This window comes from Tetranychus urticae, chromosome 1 (genome assembly GCF_039701765.1).
Source record: "Tetranychus urticae isolate SD_2017Ah chromosome 1, NJAU_TeUrti_SD_1.0, whole genome shotgun sequence".
Lineage (NCBI taxonomy): Eukaryota > Metazoa > Arthropoda > Arachnida > Trombidiformes > Tetranychidae > Tetranychus > Tetranychus urticae.
The window spans coordinates 6,877,524-6,901,905 of NC_142958.1; the positions used below are offsets into that span (position 1 = coordinate 6,877,524).

General features: G+C 33.5%; 1 protein-coding gene across 1 annotated transcript in view; it reads left to right on the forward strand.

The window, feature by feature from the left end:
- The first annotated feature begins 372 nt into the window (after positions 1-372).
- The window catches only part of LOC107367368 (inactive dipeptidyl peptidase 10-like), a 41,045-nt gene continuing 17,035 nt past the window's right edge, over positions 373-24,382 (forward strand). The window contains exon 1 of the mRNA XM_015935070.3: positions 373-871. Within this exon, the coding sequence (XP_015790556.2) occupies positions 782-871 (90 nt within the window). The 5' untranslated portion in view covers positions 373-781. The remainder of the gene's footprint in view (positions 872-24,382) is intronic.

Genomic DNA, 24,382 nt, shown 5'->3' on the forward strand with positions numbered 1-24,382 from the left:
CTATTTTTCGTCTTTGTAGTTGAATCAGGGCTTTCAGACTGTGTAATTTTTTTTCTTGGAACCCGCTCAGTTTGGCCACAATCTTGACGCAAAAATTTGATACTTTGACTTTATATATTGTATAGATGTTTTTTATTATTTGTTTAATGATTTAATAAGCCAACAATGAAAAATGTTTGAAATTAAATATTGGTTTAATTGTAATGGTAGACTAATGTTAAGAGCAAACTTTACCATTTTAGTTGAAAGTGGAATCAATAGATGGCATTGAGTGCCTTTGAATAACTTTACTTTTCCTGAATCATTTTGCTCAGCCAATTATCCTTTGCTATTTTTTGTTCATCTGAATTATTCTGAGAACTTTTTTCCCATGTTTAACTTGAACATTCTTGCGCTGATGTTTACCTTACCAGTCTATGTACGCAATTGCCAGCAAATGATTGACAAAGGTTAACCCAAAAGGATTGACTAGACTTGAAAGTTTACTTTTTTTTCGCGTCTCTTTTCCCTTGCAAGAAGCAAATGTGAAAAATCAAAAGTAAAACAACAATAAATTGTTCCAATTAATTATCAATTGTTCCAAATCCCAATTAAGGCAACCTAAAGACAGTTGATTCTTTAATCATGAATTAATTGAAAGACACTAATTAACTGTGAAACAATGAAAAGCTGACGGCAAAAAAAGTGTCGCCAAAAAAATCAACTTAAAGCAACATTTAAATTTGCCCTCTAATTGTGTCCATTCATTTGTTCATCCAACAATTGGATTTAATTGGTCAACATGAACTACAGTGGATCAACCGGCAATTCTGGACCCAAAAAGGCAGCCAAACAGGAGAAGGCTTCAATCACAGCTCAAGATCCATTTGAGGTAAAACAACAATTAGACACTTGACCAACTTTGACCGAAAGTGAAACTGAGTCTCAATGAGAATAATTAAAAGTAATGATTAAAATGATTGATGATGTTAATTAACGACCTTAACTGGTTGACATTTAATATTTACCTTTTGGTCAACAACAATTTGATACAATTGATTGGTCGTTATTGGCCTCAATGAGTTTACCCATTAATACAATAACGATATTTGCTTCAGATTATTTCATTGTTACAAGAAAAGTTATTCAATGGGAATCGAGATAATTTTCACCACATTTACTCGATTCTCCTCTAATATTAGATTGTTATAATTTACTGGAAATGAATTGTTCTTTGAATGTTTTTACTGTTCCTTCAGATTCTTCATTTGATCATGATTTATTGGAATCCATTTTACTTTCAGAAATGATCAAAATTGATGCTAAAAATGGACAGACAAGAAATGAACAAATATCAACAATAGATTCATCAATCAAAATGTTTTTATCTGTTTACCGAAATTCTGTTAATCAAGTGTCAATGTTTGTCTAAATTACAAATCTATTTCAACACTTGACATGAAATGCTCACAATTCAATGAAACAAATTGTTCTTCGACTTTGTTTTCAGGTTTCAATCCCAGTCAATCTCTAGGATGTAAAAGTTTTTTTTTCATCAAATTTTTGCGCTTTTTTGTTGAAATTTTTTCGTCTCTTTACAGACTCAACATTTCAACAACAATTATCATGGAAAAAAGTAACTTCTTGAATAGAGGAAAATATTTTTTGTTACTTTTTCCTCTTTACGAGTCATTGTGCATTTTTTGATTCCATTCAATTGTAATCACTAACAAAGCTAATATTTTTGCCATAATTTTCATCTGACTGGAGGCAAAAAGCACAAAACATTTGCTTAGAAAGTTTCAAGACGCTAAACAAGTTGAATGGAAGAGTTCAAGTGAACAAGCAAATTGATACTTGAACATGGGCTGAGTTCATAAAAAATCAAACAAAAAATTGATGTAAAAAAATATGTAAACAGAAATAATGATTATATGCTTTGAATAGCAGGGAAAAAATGGGCAACAAAATGTTTCAATAAAAGTTAGTGCATCAAGTTGAACATTGAAATGAACAAAAAATTGAAGTCAAAAATCAATTTTAAAATTAACGATTGGATCAAACTTGAATTAGAACTTAAAATCGTTCTTTCATCTTCTTATAGACTTCGTTCGTCAGAATATCAATTTAAAATTGACTTAAAATCATTCGACTCTAATGAGTTATAACTTAACAAGTAACCTGCGAACTTAGCAATTGTTTTCTTTCAAGTAATTAATTGCTATTACATTGATTTTGACACAATATTTTCGACGATTTCTTGAATCATGAGTTCTGTCCGATGTGAGGAAAATTATTAAAGATTCACCCTCAATTGTGACCTTTTCTTCGGTCTCCTAGTCTAGAAATCAAAGGAATCACTATTTCCAATATGAAAGTTAATCGTTAATTGGAAGAATAGAAATAAAATGAATAGAAGTTCTAACGCATAACAGATTGATATTTAGTGAAATTAACAAGGGAAGTGTCCCAAGTCATTCAAAAAGTCAATCTTTCCATCACAGAACAATTAGGATTTATGAGTATCCGATTCTCTGGAGATCTTTCGATTCGTAAATAGACTAGAAAAAAGCATCAAAAACCAATATTTTTACATGTTATTATGGTAATGAAGATACAAAACAAAATGAGTTAAACAAAAGACTCATCGCAATCGGTAAATACCATTGCTTGTCACCAATAGACAATAAGTTGCGTTTTCTGAACGATCTCTTCATATGCGAACTAACTTTATTGTTATTTCAACCAACCAACACTAATCATTGAAATCTGTTCGAAGTGCCGAGACATTTTCCTTCTAAAGTATTTTTCATAAAACTATTTCTCTCTTCAAATAATGTTTACAGATGAGAAGTTTTCATGTTTAAGATGTTAAGTATTAAGCAAGCTCATAATCGAAATTCGGTCTGATGTTTCAAACGAAAGACTAATAATTATCATGCTACTCTTATGTTACATGGAATGCTAAATTTTTCCAACAAAAGCAGTTGTAAATGTTGTCTGGATACAAATTCGTGCTACTATTGAATGTCCAATTTTCAAGCTCAGCTTATTGCGGTCATTCCATCCATTTCAACATTTTGCTTGCAGAATTTAAATTATCTTATTTGGCTGTAATTCTTGTAACCAGACAATATCAAGTTGTAAAATGTGCACTTTTGGATAGAAATATTGTTTCTGAGAAATATACAAATCTCGATATTGAGTCGATAAAATTTCTGGCCTCATTGACGCCTTTATTTGACTCTCAATTATTGTCAGTTTTTGAAGTCCAAATGACAAAATATTTGGTTTGCCTCTGCAATCATTATTTATTATTAGTGAAAGGTTTGTTACGGTAGTAATCTGATGAAGACTGCACAACTTGCTTTCACTACAAGTTTTAAGCTCGTATCTTGGATCGCTTGAATAAGCTTGTACGCGTTCAAACTCAATTCGAGTGTTTCCGGAGAGATCTCCTAAGAGATATACACAATTCAAAGATACTTAGAAGTATGGAAATACTGGAACAATTGAAATAAGATTTTACTAAAGATCTTGAACTTAATTGTAGTTTAATGGTTAACTGTTGAAAATAAGATTCCTTGAGGAATGGTTGAAATTGAACATAAATTTAAGATTGAATTTTGACTGAGGTTTGACTTGCAATAGAATTGAAGTGAAGTTAAAGAATGAAAAATTGGGTTTTTATAACGTCTGTAAAACAAAGGATAATTTTGGAGGGAAATGATTGAAGAAAGTAAAATTGAATGTCTTTCGACAATTGTCTGGTTAAGGGTTCATTACTGGTTTGGTAAGATGTCTTATCTTAATTTAGTATTGTTAAGGCTAGTAGCTTTTTTACCCATTAGTGATGTTGAGACATATATCTCTTGAGAGATAACTTTACCTTTTTCAATGCTTTGAGGATTAAAAGTTGAGGTGAGGAACAGTTGAAAATTAACCAGAAAAAGAAAGGGATTTTTTAATCTCTTACTTTTTGTCACTTAAAATTCAACTTTAAGTTAGCCTGAATTTAACCAAGATTGTGGTCAAATTTTACAAGGAATTAAGGTGATTTAGGAACGGATTAGCGAGTTTAAGAATAACCTTTTAAGGTTTTAACAATTGAGAAAATTTTCAAGGAATGATTAAATATTGTTTGAGCAATTTAAATGAATTTAACTGAATTTTTAAATGAATAAAATCTTATGAAAGATATGAATAAAGAGATTCAAATTGAGAATTGAAATCATTGAATGATTAAACTAAGCTAAGATTTCTACCCTTCACTCCTCTAGGTTTAAGACCTTGAATACTTAGTTTAAATCAGATTTAGGCATTTCGATTTGAAGATGAGGAATCTCTTGATGAAGATCTTTGATGAGTCGGATAGAATATATGGGTGCGAACTTGTGAGGGATAAATCTGTCGTTGGGAATGAGTTGAAGATCCTGATGATGCGGTACTGGTGAATGAATGCCTTGAGGTGCTTGAAATGTTTGAAAGTCTGGATGAATCAGAATGAGGAAGTGGTCTTTCGATCCTTCTCCATGGACTTGGTGGAATTGGGTACGGAATGATTTTGCCTTGTGCATATATTTGAGATCTGGGGGAAGAAGAAGATGAAGAGGAGGATGTTGAAGTTGAATCAGATTGAGAATCTGATGTTCCGGAGGTGAGTGAAGATGTAGAGGATGCGGAGGATAATTGATTTGGAGATGATTGTGGAGTTTGAAGTAGATCAGCAAGATAAGAGTAAATTGATGAAGTTGGAGAACTTCGATCTAATTCAATCTTTGGTGGTGGAAAGTTTGGTGAACTTTCCTCACCCGAATGATGTCTTCTCTTTCTTTCAGTTGAGGACTCCAATGAAGATATAGCTTGAGCTATGATAGACTGAGATGATTGAGGCAGAGTGGAAGATTGAGATGATGGCGGAGTGTTTGTTGGTGTCTGAGGTGGAGCAATGATTACTGAAGAATCATCATCGGATAGATCAATCAGAGGGACATCTTGAGGGGGAGACTTTCGTGGATCAGGAGCTTGAGGCCGGTATTCATAATTGATTGACTCAATTGATGAAGTAGATGAGGCGGATGAATGATGAGAATGGACTGAAACATTGCAGTCGCTTCCATAATTTGAATATTCAGATGGTGTAGGTGATGAAGCAGGAGAGACAGCTTTAGCTCGGAAATTTAGATCTTTATGATGAGTATAGTAGGCCCAGTTAGATGGCCAACGAGCTTGATTGTTCTCGACTCTGGATTGATAAATTTCCAAAAGTTTGGAAACTTTCTTGTGTCCACAAGTTCGGACCATATTTTCATGGTTGATACCACCCCATTTTCTGGCAGATTCCTCGATTTCTTGCCAATAAGCCATGTACAAGTTCATACTAGTGATAGCTTCGATAGCTGGTGAATGTGGTTCAGCTCGAAGCGTAAAGCCAGGAAAAAGTAAAAATGAAATTAATGAAAGAGAAGTAGGGGTTTGAACAAAGGGTGAAAAATGCTGGGTAACATCTCTAAATTTATGTTGGAGAGCGTAAATTTCGTCTTCGTGGAGGTCGAGGGATCTCATCATATTAATTATACCGGAACCAACAATAGCAGTAGCGGTCAGGCAGAAGGCGAGAACTTGATCTCTGACTGAGACAAATGATTTTGCATGTTTTAAGTTGGATTCTCTAAGTCCATGAAATTGCGAATCCATGTAGGTGATCTTTTCATGATGAATTAAAGTTTCGAAAACAATGTTTCTAAAACCATCGACGATGACAACCCAAATTGGTCGAGGGCGAGGAGCGTCTCTTTTACAATCAACGGTCCATCCATCAATTCTACAATATGCCATATGCATTGAAAAAGTTGTTTCAGGCGAGGGATGGAGAGCGATATTTTCCTGAATTAATTTTTCGGTATTGACTCTTAATTTAGGCATGTTGATGACTGTGAGGTTATGAAACTCTCGAGTCGCTAGGTCTTGTTTATTTCGTCGATTTGCCAATGCTTTAGCATTATTAGATGTTGGAAAAATGTGTTCAGTTCGGAATCCTCTCATTGAAGGGAAATTTTGTTTTGCATATTCGAGGAGTTCTTTTAAACTTTCAGGCGAAAGTCTTTCTAAAGGGTTAATTTTGATGAAAGGTGTTAACCGATCTTCAGTCTCAGGAGCAACAGTTTTAGCAAATGGTGGGTTAGAACGAGGAATTCCTCCTCTAGCAACTTTAACCCATTCTTCAGAATCGGTAAGGAGGTAAAAGGGGACACGGGACCACTTAATTGTGTAAGGTCGAGGAGGAAATTGAGTTTTATCCACTTTCTTTCCAATGATAGGGTCAAAGCCAACAATATGTTGGATGAAAGTTTCATTTTCGGATAGAGGATGAGTGGGATCGTGAATTTGCTTTTTAGCATCCCAAAAGTTTAAGTTAAAATCGGCTAAGGATCTAATTGCTGCCGGACTGAGATATGGATCGTTGGGATTTTCTTCTTTCAAGTGGGAAAGGCAAGCCCAAAGACCCATTTTCTCGTACCATTGATTTGGATGGTCTCTATGATTTTCTGGTAATTCAAAATTACCTTGTTGGAGATGCTCGGGTAAAAAGTTTGTTAAACTTTTAGGAACTTTCTTAAGTTCTTCACGAACTGTGGGGGAAACTTGGATTTCTTCAAAAGTAAAATTAAAGTAGATTTTGGCAGCGAAAATACCTAATCTACATTTCTTTTCGTGCTCTAAAAATTCATCAGGAGGAAGATTAGCAGGGCAATGAGTTCGTCTACATTTAAAGAGAGTTTTCTTATAGACTTCAACTGTGGAGTATTTGGATAATGGTTGGAAGAATGGATAATCATCCTTCTGAGAATGATATTTAACGCATTTAGGTAGGACACAGAGGAATTGATTATGATGGGTAAGAGGCATCAGTTCCAAAATCTCGACAAGCTGTCTTAACCAATGAATACATTTTAAGCAATAACATTTCTTGCATGATCTGCATTCTCTTGGCTCTAAAGCATATTGCTCACAAAAAGCGCATTGAATCAGATCTTTGATTGAATCAAAGTCTGGATTTGTTATGTTCTCTCTAACTATTCCATGAGGAATTTCAGGAAGTTTGATAGTTTTAATTAGATCATTATGATAAACATTGTCGTAGATTTTGAAACGCATGAATCGATTGAATTCATTTTTGAGAATGGAGAAAGTTTGAGCTTTCTTTTTAATCATTTCTCTGATTTCAAGAAATCGTTCATCCGATAAGAAATCAGGAAGAGGTGCAGTTGGTAAGGGTGCTGGATACTCATTTCTAGCAAAAGGATAATCGGAGGGTTTGAGATAGCGGTTAGGCCATAGATTGTGATTAATTTGTGGAGGAACGGGAGTAGGTTTAAAGGGAATATTGTGGTACCGATCTGGAAGATTGAAGTTAAGTTTATACTGAGGGGAATTACTTATCGTTTTGTACCGAGTGATTTGCATTTCATTTGCAGCATCTTGAATTGCCAGTTCCTCGAATTGTTTTGGGTTGCTGATCATGGCTTCGGTGAGGTTTCTTCTCAATTCCGTCTGTCGCTGATGGAAAGTGGACGATTTTCCAAATTGTTCTTGTTTTTCTTTCCTCAATTGTTGTAGTTTATCAGCCTTTTCTTGTTCTAATTGTCGAGCTACTCTAGCAGCATTGGGATCGTTTGCAAATTTCTTGATTGGAATTTTACCCTTCTTTGAAATGTCAGCATAATTCTCTGGATTCCATTGGTTAGGGGGTTTCTGATACACTTGATGTTGAAGAGTTTCAGGGTGAATGGATGAAGGTGAATGAGGTTTTCGACTGAGTCGAACTGCATCAGTCTCATCATCAGTGGAATCATCACTTAACACATTTGCCTTGAAATCATAGTTTTCTCGAGTGTATTTGGTATTTGGTGGAGGTGGAGGCGGAAGCATTTCATTGTCAGTTGAAAGCGAAGGTAATGATGAAGAACCTTTGATCATGATGGATCGATGAACTCTTTGATGTTCAAAAGATGAGGGTTCACTCTCCGTAACGGAAGGTGGAGGACGAGGCACAAAAATTTTGACTGTTGGGTCATCACAAAATGTTGCAGGAATTAAATCCGCATCAGGGAATTTATTCAGTGGTACCGGTGAAGGTGAAGGTGAACGTATTCGATCAACTCGAATGTGAGGAGTTGGCACTCTAACAGTTTCACCAGAGGGTAAAATCTTTTCAATGATGGTTCGTTTAGCTGGTTGCATGATGAGGTTAATTGAATTGGAAACTTCTGAGTTTATCACAATTAAATAAATAGACTTTGGAAAGTTTGAGTTGGAAGATTTGGAATCGGAAAAATAGAGAAGATTGAAACTGTTGGAATTTGGATAATTTGAGGAATTAATTTGAATTTTCGGAAGGTTGATGAGTTGAGTTGAATTCAGGAGAAGTTGGAATTGAAAAGTTGAAATAGTTTTCAAAAACTGTAACACTTGAAATCCTTTGAAGGATAGATTGGAAGAACGGAATGAAGAGATTGAGAGAAACTTTGAAAGTGAGAAGAATTGTGAAGATAACTGAGTTTGTGGGTGCAATGAAAATTGCAATGTCCAGGTAAACAAGTTCAGTAAGAACAGAGGATTATGATAATTAAGGTAAAGTGGTAAAGTTGAAATGAGTTTGGAATTTGTGGTTGGATTAGTGAAGTAAAGGTAAAAGAAGAGAAACTTGAGAAAGTTAAGTCGAACAATAAAGCTTGAGCTTTGACTGTGTCTTATGAGAGACGAAAATGAAAGTGAGGGTAAGAAGGATTCTTTTGTTTTAACTTCGGTTACATTGGTACCAGTGGGGGATGAAATTGGTTTCCCTTGATTTGTCAAATTAATCTCATTGGTTAAAATTTTAGTTGAGTCAAAGTTAGATATGGTTAAGAGTTGGTTCTCATGCTTTGATTTAACCGGTGAGATATCATAGCATAAATATAACACATAAGTGTTGGCGCCTAAATTTTTCCTTTTTGTCTGGGCTCTGGTTTGCCTCTGATTAATATCATTTGAATGATTAAACAGTTTTTTGGATTGTTTTAAAATTTCTCTATCTGCTGATAAATACTTTCTTTTAACTTTAGGCTTTTTAGCTTTGATTGGAAACTCTTTTTCGATATAATTTGAATTATCAGAGAAATTTGAAGTTGAATTTGGATGAATTGAATCAATATTTGAATCATTTGAAAAGCTTTCATTTGAATTGTTTGGCTTAAATATCTCATGAGAGATTTGTTTTGGTAAAGTATTTTGGTTAATTGTTTTAGCTGATTGAATACTTGAAGATTTAGGCGGGTTTGATTTGGCTAATTTTGATATATCTTGAGATATGGTTTGATTGTTTAAATTTGTATCTGAAATTGAAGTTGTTTGAGATTCTAAAGAGTCAAAAGGAATGGTTAAAAATTTGTTTAAATCAATATCGTTTACTGAGATAATTGGAAGGTCTGATTGTTCTGAATTGTTAGTTGATTCTTGAGAATCAGTTGAATCTAGATGCGAATCTGAATTAGAATCTAGTTGTTGAGAAGCAATATCATTAGAATGATCATTTAAATCATTTGAATGATTAGTTAAATCTGAATCAAAATTTTTCGAATTAATATCACTTGAGTGATTGGCTAAATTGTCTAAATTGTTTGTTAAGTCTGAAGCTGAATCTAAATTTTGAGAAGTAAAATCACTAGAGTGATGGGTTAAATCATCTGAATGATTAACTATTTCTGAATCTGAAGCTAAATTAGGGAAATTAAAGTTTTCTGGTTCAAGATATGTATCTGGGTTGAAGAATCTTTCTTTTAATTGTTTCATTCTGTCATTCAATTCTCCTCGATAAAGTTTTGTGTTGGAAACGTTTGTACTGAACAAACCTAAGTCTTCTGTTTCAAGCAATAAAATTGATCCTTTTTGAATTCCACAAACCAAGTAAGGTCCATGAAATTTCTGTCTAAGTTTCTTTGCTAAAGATGGATCGATTGATTCATTTTTAACAAATACAAAATCGCCTAAGCGATATGGGGATCCTTTATGTAAAGCTTTAGTTCTGCTAATTTGGTAAATTTGTTGAGAATGGAGTCTGGCAAAGGCTAATTTTCTGGCTTGAGCAACATTGAAATTAATTTCATCTTGAAAATCTAAAAGATTATCTAATGGCTTTCTTGGGTGTCGACCAAATACTAGAAAATAAGGAGAAAAGCGAGTTATTTTGTGGACTGAAGTATTGATTGCAAATACTGACGCTTCAAGCGTATTTTTCAGGTTTTTAGTTGAATTAGCAATTACGTATGATCTAACTCTCTCGGCAATTGTACGATTACATCGTTCAACGATACCTTGAGATTGTGGATGATACGGATTTGACTTTTCATGTTTTATTCCATGTTCCTTGAGGAACTCATGAACTGCTTCACTTGTGAAGTTAGTTCCTTGATCCGTTTGGATTACCTTAGGAAATCCATACGTTTGGAATAATGACTTTAGCATATCTATAACTGTTGAAGCTGTTTGATTGTTGGTTAACTTAGCTATGACATATCTTGAAAGTATGTCAACTAAAACAATTATATACTTTTTAACCTGATTGACCACAATAGGTCCTTGCACATCCAATTCGAATCTTTCAAAGATCTCTTTAGGGATAGGTTTAGTGGAAGGATCTACGTAGATAACATTTGTGGGCTTTGCAATTTGACAAGTTATGCAATTGTCGCATAATTGTTTGACAAGGTCTTGTAGATATTGGCACCAAAATCTTCTAGATATTTGAAGATAAGTTTTCTCAGGGCCAAAATGTCCACCTAAGGGGCTCTCATGCTCATAGGCAAAGATATCTTTCAGGAGTTGAGAGTCAATTACCAGACGTGAACCAAATGGAGTGTTAATATCCTTTCGGTATAGCAGACCATCTCTAATTAAATAGCGTTTGGAGCGCTATGGAATCATTAGAGTGATATAAATCAATTAGCTTTTGAATATCTGGATTAGTTGCTTGAGTTTGACGAACTTTTTCTTTCCATTTACTAATTTCGGAGGGATTTGAATTTGAAGAGGGTTTGATGTGATGAGTTTCAGAACTGGTTGAATAGGAGATAGCGGGGATACAATTTAAATCATTTGAATGATCAATATCAGAACTGCATAAAACATTTAAACCAATATCGTAAAAGCGATTTTCAAGGGGATCGATAATGTAATCAATTAAATAAATTCGGTCGAGGAATTCTTCCTCGGGGTCAATGGTTTTTCTGTGGGACCATGAATTTTGATATCGGGAAAAGCAATCGGGAGGATGAGTTGAACCTTTTCGGTAAACAACTTTGAAATTGAAAGTGGAAAGCATAATGGACCAACGCTGTAATCGGGAATTTTTGAAATTGACTTTAGTTAGCTGGCAAAGAGCGTGATGGTCAGTCTCGATGAGAAAGAGTTCTCCTTCGAGGAAATGAGTGAATTTGTTGACTCCAACAAATATAGCTAATAGTTCCTTTTCGGAAACTGAATAATGTTTTTGGTATTTTTGTAATTTTTGTGAATAAAAGGAGAGTGGAAGCCAATCTTTGACTTCTTCGATGGGTGTATTAGGATCATAAGAAGGGGACTTTGGATCTTCTTGAAGAAGGATTCCACCAACAGCATGATCTGATGCATCAGCGGAGATCTTTCTTCTCAAATTTGGATCAAAATGAACGAGCATAGTTGTAGAGATGAGTGAATCTTTGAGGGAATCAAGTGCTTTTTTATCTTCGGGAAGGATTCTGAATCTTTTTTCTTTAGAAATGAGGCGATAGAGTGGGGCAGCTAAAGTTGAGAAGTTTGGGATGTAGCGTGAGAAATAATTGTAACATCCAAGGATGCTTTGTAATTCTCGTACATTACGAGGATAAGGGAGATTTTTCAGGGCTTCAACCTTTTTGGGATCAGGTCGAATTCCTTGTCCAGAGACAAGATGTCCAAGAAGAAGTATTTCTTCAAATCCAAATTGACATTTTTCTAATTTAACTTTGAGGTTAAATTGTTGTAGACGAGTTAAGACGAGTTTAGTGTTATCAAGTAATTCAGGAAAATCTTTTCCTACGACTGGAATGTCATCGAAATACCCAATGCATTTCTGATAGATTAAGCCTTCTAAGACTTTGTTCATCAGGTGTTGAAAGATGAAGGGTGCACTGGCCAAACCCATTGGCATACGCTTGTAATGGTATTTTCCATCAGGAGTGACGAATACAGTTTTCTCTCTTTCACCTGGAGGAAGCTCAATTTGGTGATATCCTTGAGCTAAGTCAAAAATATTGAAATATTTGCCTCCTCTAACGACTTCTAGGCAGTCGTCTATTCTGGGCATAGGATAACGGGGAACTTTGGTGATACGATTTAGTTTTCGGTAATCAATTACCATTCTAAAACTTCCATCAGGTTTAGGGACCAAGAGGGAAGGTGAACCACCAGGAGCAGTGCTATGCTCAATGATATCATTTGCTAGCATTTCGTCAATGATCTTTTTAAATTCTAATCGTCTATGAATGGCGCAATTGTAGGGATTCTGGTTAGGGATTTCTTGATCATCTAAATCAATTTTAACAGGGCAAACAGAAGCAGGGACAAGTCCTAAGTCATTCTTTGACTGTGAAAAACTTGATTGAAATGATTCAATTAAATCAGTTAATTGCTCTTGCAATGGTTCTGGTAAATCTGGATTAATTCTAGCAGCTATCTTTTCTCGGAAGGGTTGAATTTTGATTTCTTTATGCTCTTCAGGAGTAATGAATTCACATTTAGCCATCAATGCGGAAGCATCTTCAATATCGACAGGGACATGAATTGGTTTATTTGGTTTAGGTTTTGAATCAATAATGTAATTGTTGCAATCGGGAAGAGTTGTAGTGTTGAAAATTTGTTTAGTTTCATCAGGGGTACAAAATCGGAAGTAAAAAGTAGGATCAAGAGGGGGTGAATCAGGGGATTCAGAGCAGGTAGTTTCATAGTATTCTCCATTAGATTTTAAATTGAAATAATAAAGATGGATAAAAGCATTTCCAATCAGACAAACTGGTTCAAATTCTTGAACAATATGCAGGCGAAATACTCGGGCTTCTCTCATAGCTGGATGCTTGACAATAGCGTAGGCAAAACCTTTTGAATGAACATATTGTTTAGCGGCAATTCCCTTTAAAGTTCTTGTATAAGGGATAACGTGAGCACCAAGTTCATCAGCAACATTAGCGTCAAGAGCGGATAGAGTGGAACCAGTATCAAGCAATACTCGACCTTCTCGAACCAATTCTCGAGTAGGCTTGCAAAGCTTGAAAGTAGCTTGTGGCATGTGACACAAATCTGTTTCACCTAATTTGGTTAAAAGCGGAACAGTTGGGACTGATGAAAGTGACCACATAAGTCCTGGAGTTCTTACTGCATCAGTTTGAGGTTCAGGAGGAAGAGAAGTAGCTAAATTGGAAGATGATGGAGTAGTGTTTGAAGGTGAAGTAGCACTCGGGGGTGCTGTAATTGCTCGGATATTTGGATTAGGAGGATTATTTGAATTGTTTGATCGGTAATTGGGATTGTTTTGAGGTCTAGTACGACATTGTTGAAGAGTATGTCCTGGTTTCTTGCAATAATTACAAGTAATAGTGTTTGAATTGGAAATTTGAGGAGGACGATAGGGTTGAGTACGGTTGGAAGAAGGATTTCTAGAATCAGGTTTTCGTAAATAGGTATTGATGTTGGAAGTTCGAGGAGTTTGAGAGGGATTTGTTTTATTTTTGTTAAAGTTTTTGTTTTGTTCAGCCTCGAAATGTTTTCTAATTAATAAATTGGTAATTTTAGTAATATCATCGTTAAGTCCTAGAGTGTTAATCTCATGGACAATGAAATGAGGAAGATGATTGAAAAGTTCATGTTTAAAAACTTCATCTGAATAAGTACCTACAGCTTTAGTGAGGGAAGATTTTAACTTTATCAAAAACGTATTAGGATGTTCGGAAAGATTGTATCGAAGTTGTTTCAATTGATATTGTGCAGAATATGTCATTGCAGGAGTTTTCAGGGCACTAATTAAAGCATCTAAATACTCTTTATAGCTAGTGATGTTAGAGTCTAGCGTATTAGCTACGGCTAAAAGCTCATGGGCTAAGGCTTTCTTGAAACAACGTAATCGAGTACTATCATCAACGTTCTCTTGGGCGAGTCGTTGTTTGGTATTAGTTATAAAGTCAAAAGGGTCTTCGCCTTTTTTAAATTCAATTACTTGGGGATCAGGTTTGAGATTTGAAAGGGCATTCAGTAGGAATTGAGGATTTACTTGAGGTTCACTATGAGTAGAGGAAGGTGAAGGATGAAAGAGTGGAGGAGGTTGTTGATTATTCTGGTTAGCTAGAGGATCGATATGAGCACCTAAAGTGTTCAATATCTCTAAAAGTTTTCTCTGAGATTCAAGAGGGATAGGGATTGAACAAATGTCCGCATAAGTTATGCGTAACATAGCCTCACGATCTCGACCTAATGTTCGTATTATGGTCTTTATCTCGTCTTCAGTGATTCCATTATGTCTGCATTGAGTCATCCAATCGGGAACGGCAAATTGAGTAACGGTAGCGGTAGGAAGACATTCGATGTCATCATCAGTTAATGTTTCACCAACAGATAATAAGTGCGTTTTTATGCAATCGAAGAATCTTCGTCGAGCAAGACAGGGAATAGGAACAAGAACATTCCAACCAGCGAGAGTTTGATTCATTGTTTCAAGATTCATTTCGTAGATGATTGGTTCATCTGCGGCTACATTGAATCTTCTTCTTCTTTGAACTGCCATAGTGAATGAGTTGAATAATGAGTTGGAGAGTAAATTGGAATATCACTTGAGTGATGATAAAGTTGAATGCGTAGGTAATTAAAGCTGAGTATGGATGAAAGTTGGAAGATTTAAAGTTGAAAATTGAATGTTTGAAGAGTTCAGAGAACTGGAGTTTAATTGTTGAAATTTTAAAATTGAATTGAAAATGGTTGAACTGAGTTGAGGTTAAAGTTGAGAAGAATTAACCGGAATATTCTTAGAGGAATTGAATTGAAATGTATTGAAGGTTTAAAGTTGAAATTGTTCAGAGTTAATTGTTAATTTGAGATTCTTTGAAGAATTGGAATTGTATGGATGAAGGCTGAATATTCTTAGAGGAATAATCATGCAAAAAGACTTGAGTTAATTTTACCTTGAGAAGCAAATGGAATTGCTTGTGAGAAATTAGAGTCCTGAGTTGAGTTTAATTGTTGAATTTGAATGAAGAGATCATGGAAGATCTATGAATTTGAAATTGAATTGAAGGAGATAGTTCAAGAGAACTGAGTCAGGCACTAAAATCTTGAGAAAGGCACGGCGAGTCCGATATTATAAGAGTTGAGGGTTACACAAATATAACCTTCGAAAGGTCAAATTAACACAAGGGCGTAAAACACAGAATTAGAGTTCAAACAGGCACAGAACTTAGCAATCCTGCCAGAGTCGCCAAGTGAAAGGTTTGTTACGGTAGTAATCTGATGAAGACTGCACAACTTGCTTTCACTACAAGTTTTAAGCTCGTATCTTGGATCGCTTGAATAAGCTTGTACGCGTTCAAACTCAATTCGAGTGTTTCCGGAGAGATCTCCTAAGAGATATACACAATTCAAAGATACTTAGAAGTATGGAAATACTGGAACAATTGAAATAAGATTTTACTAAAGATCTTGAACTTAATTGTAGTTTAATGGTTAACTGTTGAAAATAAGATTCCTTGAGGAATGGTTGAAATTGAACATAAATTTAAGATTGAATTTTGACTGAGGTTTGACTTGCAATAGAATTGAAGTGAAGTTAAAGAATGAAAAATTGGGTTTTTATAACGTCTGTAAAACAAAGGATAATTTTGGAGGGAAATGATTGAAGAAAGTAAAATTGAATGTCTTTCGACAATTGTCTGGTTAAGGGTTCATTACTGGTTTGGTAAGATGTCTTATCTTAATTTAGTATTGTTAAGGCTAGTAGCCTTTTTACCCATTAGTGATGTTGAGACATATATCTCTTGAGAGATAACTTTACCTTTTTCAATGCTTTGAGGATTAAAAGTTGAGGTGAGGAACAGTTGAAAATTAACCAGAAAAAGAAAGGGATTTTTTAATCTCTTACTTTTTGTCACTTAAAATTCAACTTTAAGTTAGCCTGAATTTAACCAAGATTGTGGTCAAATTTTACAAGGAATTAAGGTGATTTAGGAACGGATTAGCGAGTTTAAGAATAACCTTTTAAGGTTTTAACAATTGAGAAAATTTTCAAGGAATGATTAAATATTGTTTGAGCAATTTAAATGAATTTAACTGAATTTTTAAATGAATAAAATCTTATGAAAGATATGAATAAAGAGATTCAAATTGAGAATTGAAATCATTGAATGATTAAACTAAGCTAAGATTTCTACCCTTCATTAGTTTGATTTATTTATTTATATTTTCATCTCAATTGTGTTTGTGTGTGAACTGAGTAATCAAAGACTGGGAGTGAAAAGTTGTGTACAATTTTGTCTCATCATAAACATGGTAACCTTTAGATTGCGTGACAATTTTCTGAACTTTTTGCTCTTCTCTTCTTCTTTTTCCTTCATTTTCATCATTTTGTGTTTATTTTTCCCATGTCAGCGATGGATAAACTTTATACTTTTTTTGTTCAACTATTTTTGCTTCTCTTTGCGTCAAATTCATCATAAGTATCATCATCATCATTCAGTCTCCCTCCAGGGTAAAAGCTGAGTTGCTTCTCATGTTCTTTAGACTCTTTTCAATTCTTTAAACATTTTCTTCGACCAAACCTTCTGTTATCTTCAATGATGTAGTTGATGATGAGTAAAGATGTAATCATTTATATCCAACATTTTCCCTCAGATTCTTACAAATTCTTGACCAATTCTGAATCTTCATCTTTTGTTGATGTTTTTTGATTGAAACTTTTGTTTTCTTTAGACAAACTTCTCAACCAAGCCCACATTGACATTTGAATTTGACGCTTGCTTTTCTGCTCCATTAGTCCTTCAACATCACTTTGACTGACCAGATAAAATTGTAAAATATAATTATCGAAGTTACCAGTTACCAGTTACCAGTTTATTACCAGTTTACCAGATTACCAGTTTTACAACCAACTAATTGAATCTAGTTTATTTCATTATTGGTTGAGAGAAAAGGAAAACAAAATATTGATTGATTGATGGAAATGACAATGGACAGATTTAGACAATTCAATCATCTATTCAACTCTCAAAACCGGAAACATTCATTCAACGACTAAAGTTTAAAATCGATTTCATGTTTTTTCTTCCAAATTCAAATGGACATTTGATTTTACTTTTAATTTATGATTCGAGTTGCAAGTTGAACTCAAAGTTATTAAAGTTTACTTGTAAGCTAATATTATGAAATGAAGATTTTGTTGAAATATAAAATATTTAAACTTATTCATCGAGAGTTCAGATGAAAGTTGAATTCAATGTTATATTTAGACGAATAAATGAAATTTTTATTTCTCTTGAAAATTACGTTTTCTCTTTTTATTTTTTCGAAAAATTTGTTCGAGATTTTGCTTGAAGTCGTCAGTTTCTTCCACCATTTTATCATTGTTGAATTGACTGATAATTTAGATTGTGTGTTTGCATGGGAACAGTTTGAGGAAGATGGATTGAGGTCATTTCAATGAAATCTGTAAAAGTCTTTTTCTTTACAGATGAATGTGCAAATTGATCAACATTGTACTCCAAGTAGTTGAAAATAATTATCGAGTTTACGGTGAAAAGTTAATTTTCTGATTACTGGCTGTCTATTTGATACTAATCAACATGCTAATCAAACCATGCATTCATTATAATCTTTTAATGTTGACTCAAGAAACGCCCAATTTCGGCTCAGTTTAGATTCACTTGGAAGCCTATTCGCTAATTGCTGCCATCAAGTGTTTCAAATTACAGTTCAATTGGTACAATAATTAATAGCATTACAAAATGGAAAAACAAGATTACTCCAAATGATAGAAGAATATGAAAATTGAATAAAAAATGAAACCCATAAAAAGCATTCCAAACTCACACTCCCAGTCTTCACTCCCAGTCAAGGAAGCCTTTAATCAGCTTTTAATTTCAATCTCTTCAAGTTTTACTTTTCAAACAATGTCTACATTAATAATTATGACAAAGTAAAAGTTGTTTCGTAAATATTCCTGAAATTATTGACAAGCTAATCTGATAATAATGTTCATAAGTCCAGTTCCGTAACGAATGGAAACATAATTGAATAATAATTTCGATCTTAATTCAACATTTGTTTTAAATTTTAATTCTTGTTTGATTAAGTTTGAGCTTTGCTCTTCATTTTTCAGTAAACATTTAATTTTCAGTTTCCTTTGAATCGCAATGATCGACAATTTATCAAAGTTGACTTTCATCAGAATACAATATTCCCATTTCCATGTGACAAGAAAATGCATGGTTACTGTTTCCAGACGAGAATGAAAAAGGAATTTTTTGGTTCAGTTGATGTGAAAATAAACTGAATGTTGAAAAATTGTGTTCGATTGATGGACAGTAAAAGGCGATTCAGGAAACAGAATAGCAATTGGAGAAACCAAAGTGGCAAAAGAATAATGTTTATCCTTTTAAATTGACCAAACATGAATACAATTGACGCTTGGAATTGATTGATACATTTTTTTGTCTCTTCTTTTGCTTTACACAAATGATGTTAAAGATGTGAAAACTAGCAACTGAATAGAGGGACAGAAAAGTTGAAGATATTAGCATTGTTATTGAATTGGATGATGAAGGTATAAAAGGTAGAAAGAGGCAAGAATAAGATGAAAACAAATCTAAATGTGAAAAAGATAAATGATGATTTTGTTTGTGAAGAAAAGACGAAATGATAATGATGAGGAAAGAGGAAAAGTTATCCATTGGAATGGATGTTCCCAGCAATAATATTGAACTGTTTAAAGAGGTATAACATTATCACCTCCCAGTGATTCACAGCACATTTCCTTCTTTGCCTGCCTTTAAATACATCTCATTGTAATTTGTTTGATAGTTGCCATAAAAAGCATCTGATTCATGAATTGAAATGCTGCAAATTGATGATAAAACTGGGTGAAAAGGGAAAGTAAAGAGGTGAGAGAAAAAAGAAGAAGAAAAACATTCAACTTATTCCTAACCTTTTAATGGATTTTGATGGATAACTTGGTAGATCTACTAATTCTTACTACGTTTGCTTATCCTCAACATTGTTTCCAGACAGTCTAATAGTTTGAGTAAACCTTTCATTGAAATAATAAAGAGAAGCAAAAGTTGAAGGTTAACGTCAATTTGAGTGAAAAATGATTGGTAAATGTGAAAATAATGCCCTTTTAAGATCAAACAGGTTGATCAATTACATTGTTTAACGATCTAATCAGTTTTTTGATGGAAATTTCGAAAGGCTTGAACATCTTCTCTTTCAGATCGAAACATTTTCCTTTTGCTTTTCTTTGCTTTTCCACGAAATCTATTCTCGTTGAACATTGCATTATATCATCGTTTTGCGAATGTTATCGGCAAGTGTTTTAGATCACTCAAACTGATTTCAATGATAAGTGTGTTAATAGAGTTCGCCGTCTTTTGATTTCCAAATGAAGAGAGTGTTCGCAAAAGGACATTTATTGTTTGGTATAAATGTGGATGAATGAGACAAGACAATGAACTAACAATAAATTGAAGACTGTCTTTTGATTTCGAAATGAAGAGACCGTTCAAACGCAATTTGTTGTCTATTGAAATGCACACAAGCGATTGTATTCATTGCGATCAGCTTTTTATTTGTTTTCATTTCGTTTTTATTCTCATTACCATACTGACATGAAGAAACATCGGTTTACGATACTTCTGATACTTACCTTACATTTGCATGAGAATTAAAGCCGAATAAACCTAATTGTCCGATCAAGTGTTAGATGAAAAGATTGTTGTTAAAACAATTTGGAATACTTCTTGTCAGTAATAACCATCGTTGTAACTACCGATGTTTCAAAATCGAGCTTCATCACATTGGATGCTCAAGTACTTTTATTCACGACTTTTCAACTTTTGCAGCCGTGACTTTGGATAAGTCTAAATACGAAACATCAAAATGCCTTACAATGTTCAACTTTTGTTTTCCATCTGTTTTTATCGAAGTTGTATGAATCTTTGCAACATTAGCAGCAATATTGAACTGAAATAGCAAATCTCTTTATCGAAATACGTTTTGTGTTACCAATTTTACCAATACATTAGTATTCTTGCCATTGATTGATCTTTCAGACTCTTTTTGTGCATTAGTTACTCTATGGACAGAATTAGCTCTTGAAAATTTCCAGTAAAGACTCTATGCTGTTATTTAGACTGTTATTTTGTACAAATATTGCAATTTCAGGCTTGAGATTGTTTTGAAAATGGAGAAGAGTTTGAATGAAATTTACACTTTGAGAGTTTTAAAAGAAAAATTCTCGTAAAATTGTTTTCTTTTCCCGTTTATTTGCTATTTTATTATGCATGGTAATGGAGCCTGTTATCATTTGAGAAAAAAGCACAAAAGTGAAGATTTTGCAGCAAAAATGGTAAACTTGTAACAAAAACTGAATAAAACCATCGCCTGGGAATTTTAAACCTGAAAACAAGGTGAATATGAAAGGATTGAGTTGCATAAAGTGACTGGCAATGATGGTAAAGCAGTGATGAGTTGAAGTGTTAAGACATTTACCCAAATGTTCATTTTGCAAACACATTTTATCACTTTGACTGCCGAGACAAATATGCAAAAATGAAACTCTTTTCCCAATCCTTGACCCATCAATTGGTCCTCTCATGACCCTTTCAAGTGCATTCCACTTGCAACTTTGTCTCCCCAATTGTTTCATTTTGAATAATTAATTTATGGAAATTATTCGAGTTCACATTTTTCGTTCTTGTCATAATCAAATCAACAAAATGAACAATTGAATGCTTAAACATTTGACTTTACATTCACATTCCAGTCACATGGAATAACAAAATTACTATGTTATTCAGGTAATTGAGGTTAACTTTTGTCAATTGTTTTACATTCAACATTTTCATTTTATTCAACGAAAAACTGAAAAGGAAAACAAATTTTTCCTTCGAAAACCGAATATTGATTGTTAGCTAATTGCAAACAATTATCGATGCAACTGATGAATTATTAAACTCGAAATGAATTTTAGCGTGAAAAAGTAAACATTGAAATGTTTATTTAATAACCACAGATTGAGCAGATTGGGTCGGTGGTTCAAGTTGGATAAAATGATAACTTGGCAGCCTCAGGTTATATTGTTGGTTAATTAACTGTATAAATCTGTTATATTGTTGTTGAGAGGTAATCTTTTGCTTCAACACTAATGATATAACAGTTGCTAATAACATCCTAATAATGGCTTTTGGTGCAACAATAGCATCAATAAAATGATCTCTAATTTTGGTGTAATTCAAGGTTCCATGACCAATAGGAAAGTAGATATTTATGTTTAAATGAATTAACGTTGATGGATAATGTTTGTTAACATTAATAAACGTAAACATGAATCTCTATGAATTACATTCAAAGTGATTTTTATTTGCATTCTCTGCTCAGTTTACCTCAGTTTATGTTGAATTTAACATCTTACAAATAATTATCTGCCAAATTAAAGCAAGAAAAATTGAAATGTCAGTCTCAGGTTTAGAAATGTTGACATGGAAATGTTACCTGACTGACATGAAAGTTTATTCATCAATCTAGTTAGCTTATTATACAAACTTTGTTTCATTATTGCTTTATTTTGCATTATTGGGAGTAAAAGCTTTGAAAGACAATTGCAATGATTTGTAAAAGTTATAAGTTTAGTTTCAATGTTTGCTTTGTAAACTGAAAGTCGAAGTGCAAAGTTAAAGTTAGTGTTTAATTGCTTATTCAAACGATTTAAAGGTTTTCCATCGTCTGGCTCATTCCATTTGCAGTAAAATTTGTAATGAAAGCTAAATATTGAGATGACAATAATGGCTCGAGGTTGAATAATAATTGAACGTATCTTTGGATCAACTTTATAAATTAATATAAAATGTATTGAAACAAAGCTCTGAACATTTAGATCATACAAAGAAACATTGTGCAAAACAAATGCAACATTACATTTCAATAAATCATTCTGTGAAGAAAATTATTCAGAAACAAGAGGTGATACTTCAGGATTCCAACTGATTCTTAAATGCTTACTTCATATCAATTTACAGCAGTTTTACCTGGAACTTTAACAGTTTTAAGTTTGCCTTAACTCTTCGAAACCCGAAAACATTTTCTGCATTAGTTTTACTCAATCTTCGCAAAACCCTTTAAAAGCCAATAACATGTCGCCTTCAAAAGCACTCCAAGCTCTTGCTTTACGCGTAGCTTTGCAAGATTGTTCAAGATAGAAAGTTATTCAAAGATAAATGTTTATGCTGCTAGCTTTTACGCTTCTCACATCTTTTCAGTGTTATATCGAGATGAAAAGCTTATTGTGTTAGTTGGTTTTACGCTCCTCACCATGATTCAATTTCAAAAAACTTTACTAATGGAAAACGAAGAAATCGCTTTCAAGCTTTTACAAATCATAATTGAACTATCAAGACTTGTTCAGTGCCAATGCCTTTGCGTTTAAAAACATTGCAAACTCATTTTATTACATAGCTTTCAATACTAACGATCATACAAGCTAAAGGTTACTTCAGAACACTTTATTCACACTTTTGAAGGCTCTAAACTTTGCGTCTTGCAAGAGTTTCATGCAATTAAACTGAGATTCATTAGTTGAATGGACTAAAAGATCGCAACAAGAAAATCATTGCTTTTATTAGAAAAATTGTATTCGTTTAATATGTTTGCAAAAAACAGTTTCAACTCGAATCTAAACTCGAGTTGAACTTTTTAAGTTTAAAAATAAATGGAAACTTGTTTCACGTTTAAATATTTTATTCAACATTCAATTATTGATGAAGACAAGCAATTCAAAGTTAAACTTTGCTTATTAAACGAGTTTATCAAAGAATCCAACGAATTTCAGTTTCCATACTATTCAAGGTGTTGCTTATTGGCCACCATTTCACCTCATGAATTTCCAGGTAAATTGGATTACCTTTTCTCTTCATCATCTTATACTTTTTTGTTCGCCTCCCTTTCCTTGCTCGAATAAGCTCTTAAGATGATTTTGACTGGCAAAACAAGAATCTTCTCATCTCTTCATCTTGATGCTCTCTTACCTGGTCTGCATTTCATATCTTATTATTTTTCATCTTCATTATCATTATCATCCAACACGATGTGAAACTCCTTGTGAAAATGATAACTTGTTCAGTTTCCTCTTCTCAATCAACTTACCTTTTCCTTCTTGATTTCCCTTTAACCTGAATATGAACAAGATACAGTCTATTGGTTGTTCACCTGTACTAATGTGTATTTCAACAAAGATAATGCTTATTATTTAGCCAAAACTTTTTCCTCGTTTTCTCTGCTTCTTCTTCACCATCATTATCATCAACATCAACATCATCAATAACAACAACATCCATGCTAACATCCATGCTAGAATTACTCGTCTTGAGCTTTTTTTCCCATTTTTGTTTCATTCTTTTTGGTAGCAAAATGAAAAGCCAACGATCAATACTTGTGAACAGAATGCTGTTCAACCTTTTCTTCCAACCAAAACCAGGGGAAAGTGAAAAAGGAAGAGAAGCAAGAATAAGAATCAAATTCTGCCAACATCAGTAACACTTTCTTTCTCTTTGCTATCATCATTATTATTATATCTATATTTATGCAATAATAGCACTGCGAAAAGCTAATACATGGAAGCAAAGAAAGCGATTCTGTAATGATTATCTTGACTCTGTTTTATTTCCTTCAGCTTCCAATGAATTTAATGATTACCCTTTTTATTAATACAAATATTAAGTTAACCTTTTGCCAATAAAAGAAAAGCCTTGTTCAATTTAACTCTAACACAGTTAATTTAATTTAACAACCTGATAAAGTCATAAACAAAAGCAACAATAATGCAATCAAAAGTGTTACTCCTAATGAATACATGGTCAGGTTGGGAGAAAGGTTACCATAATTAAAGGAAAAATTAACTATTAATGGTTCATTTAGGTTTAAATGAAAAACAGTGTTTAATTAGAATCAAATCAATTTTAATCATGAACAATCATTAACAAGGTTTCGATATTTTGTAAGATTTGGACTGAAAATGTGGCGATTTATGTTTCAGTTATCGATAGCAATGTGAAGCATAGTGACAAATCATTGTAAAGCAGCTTACACAGTCCATGTCAGCCTG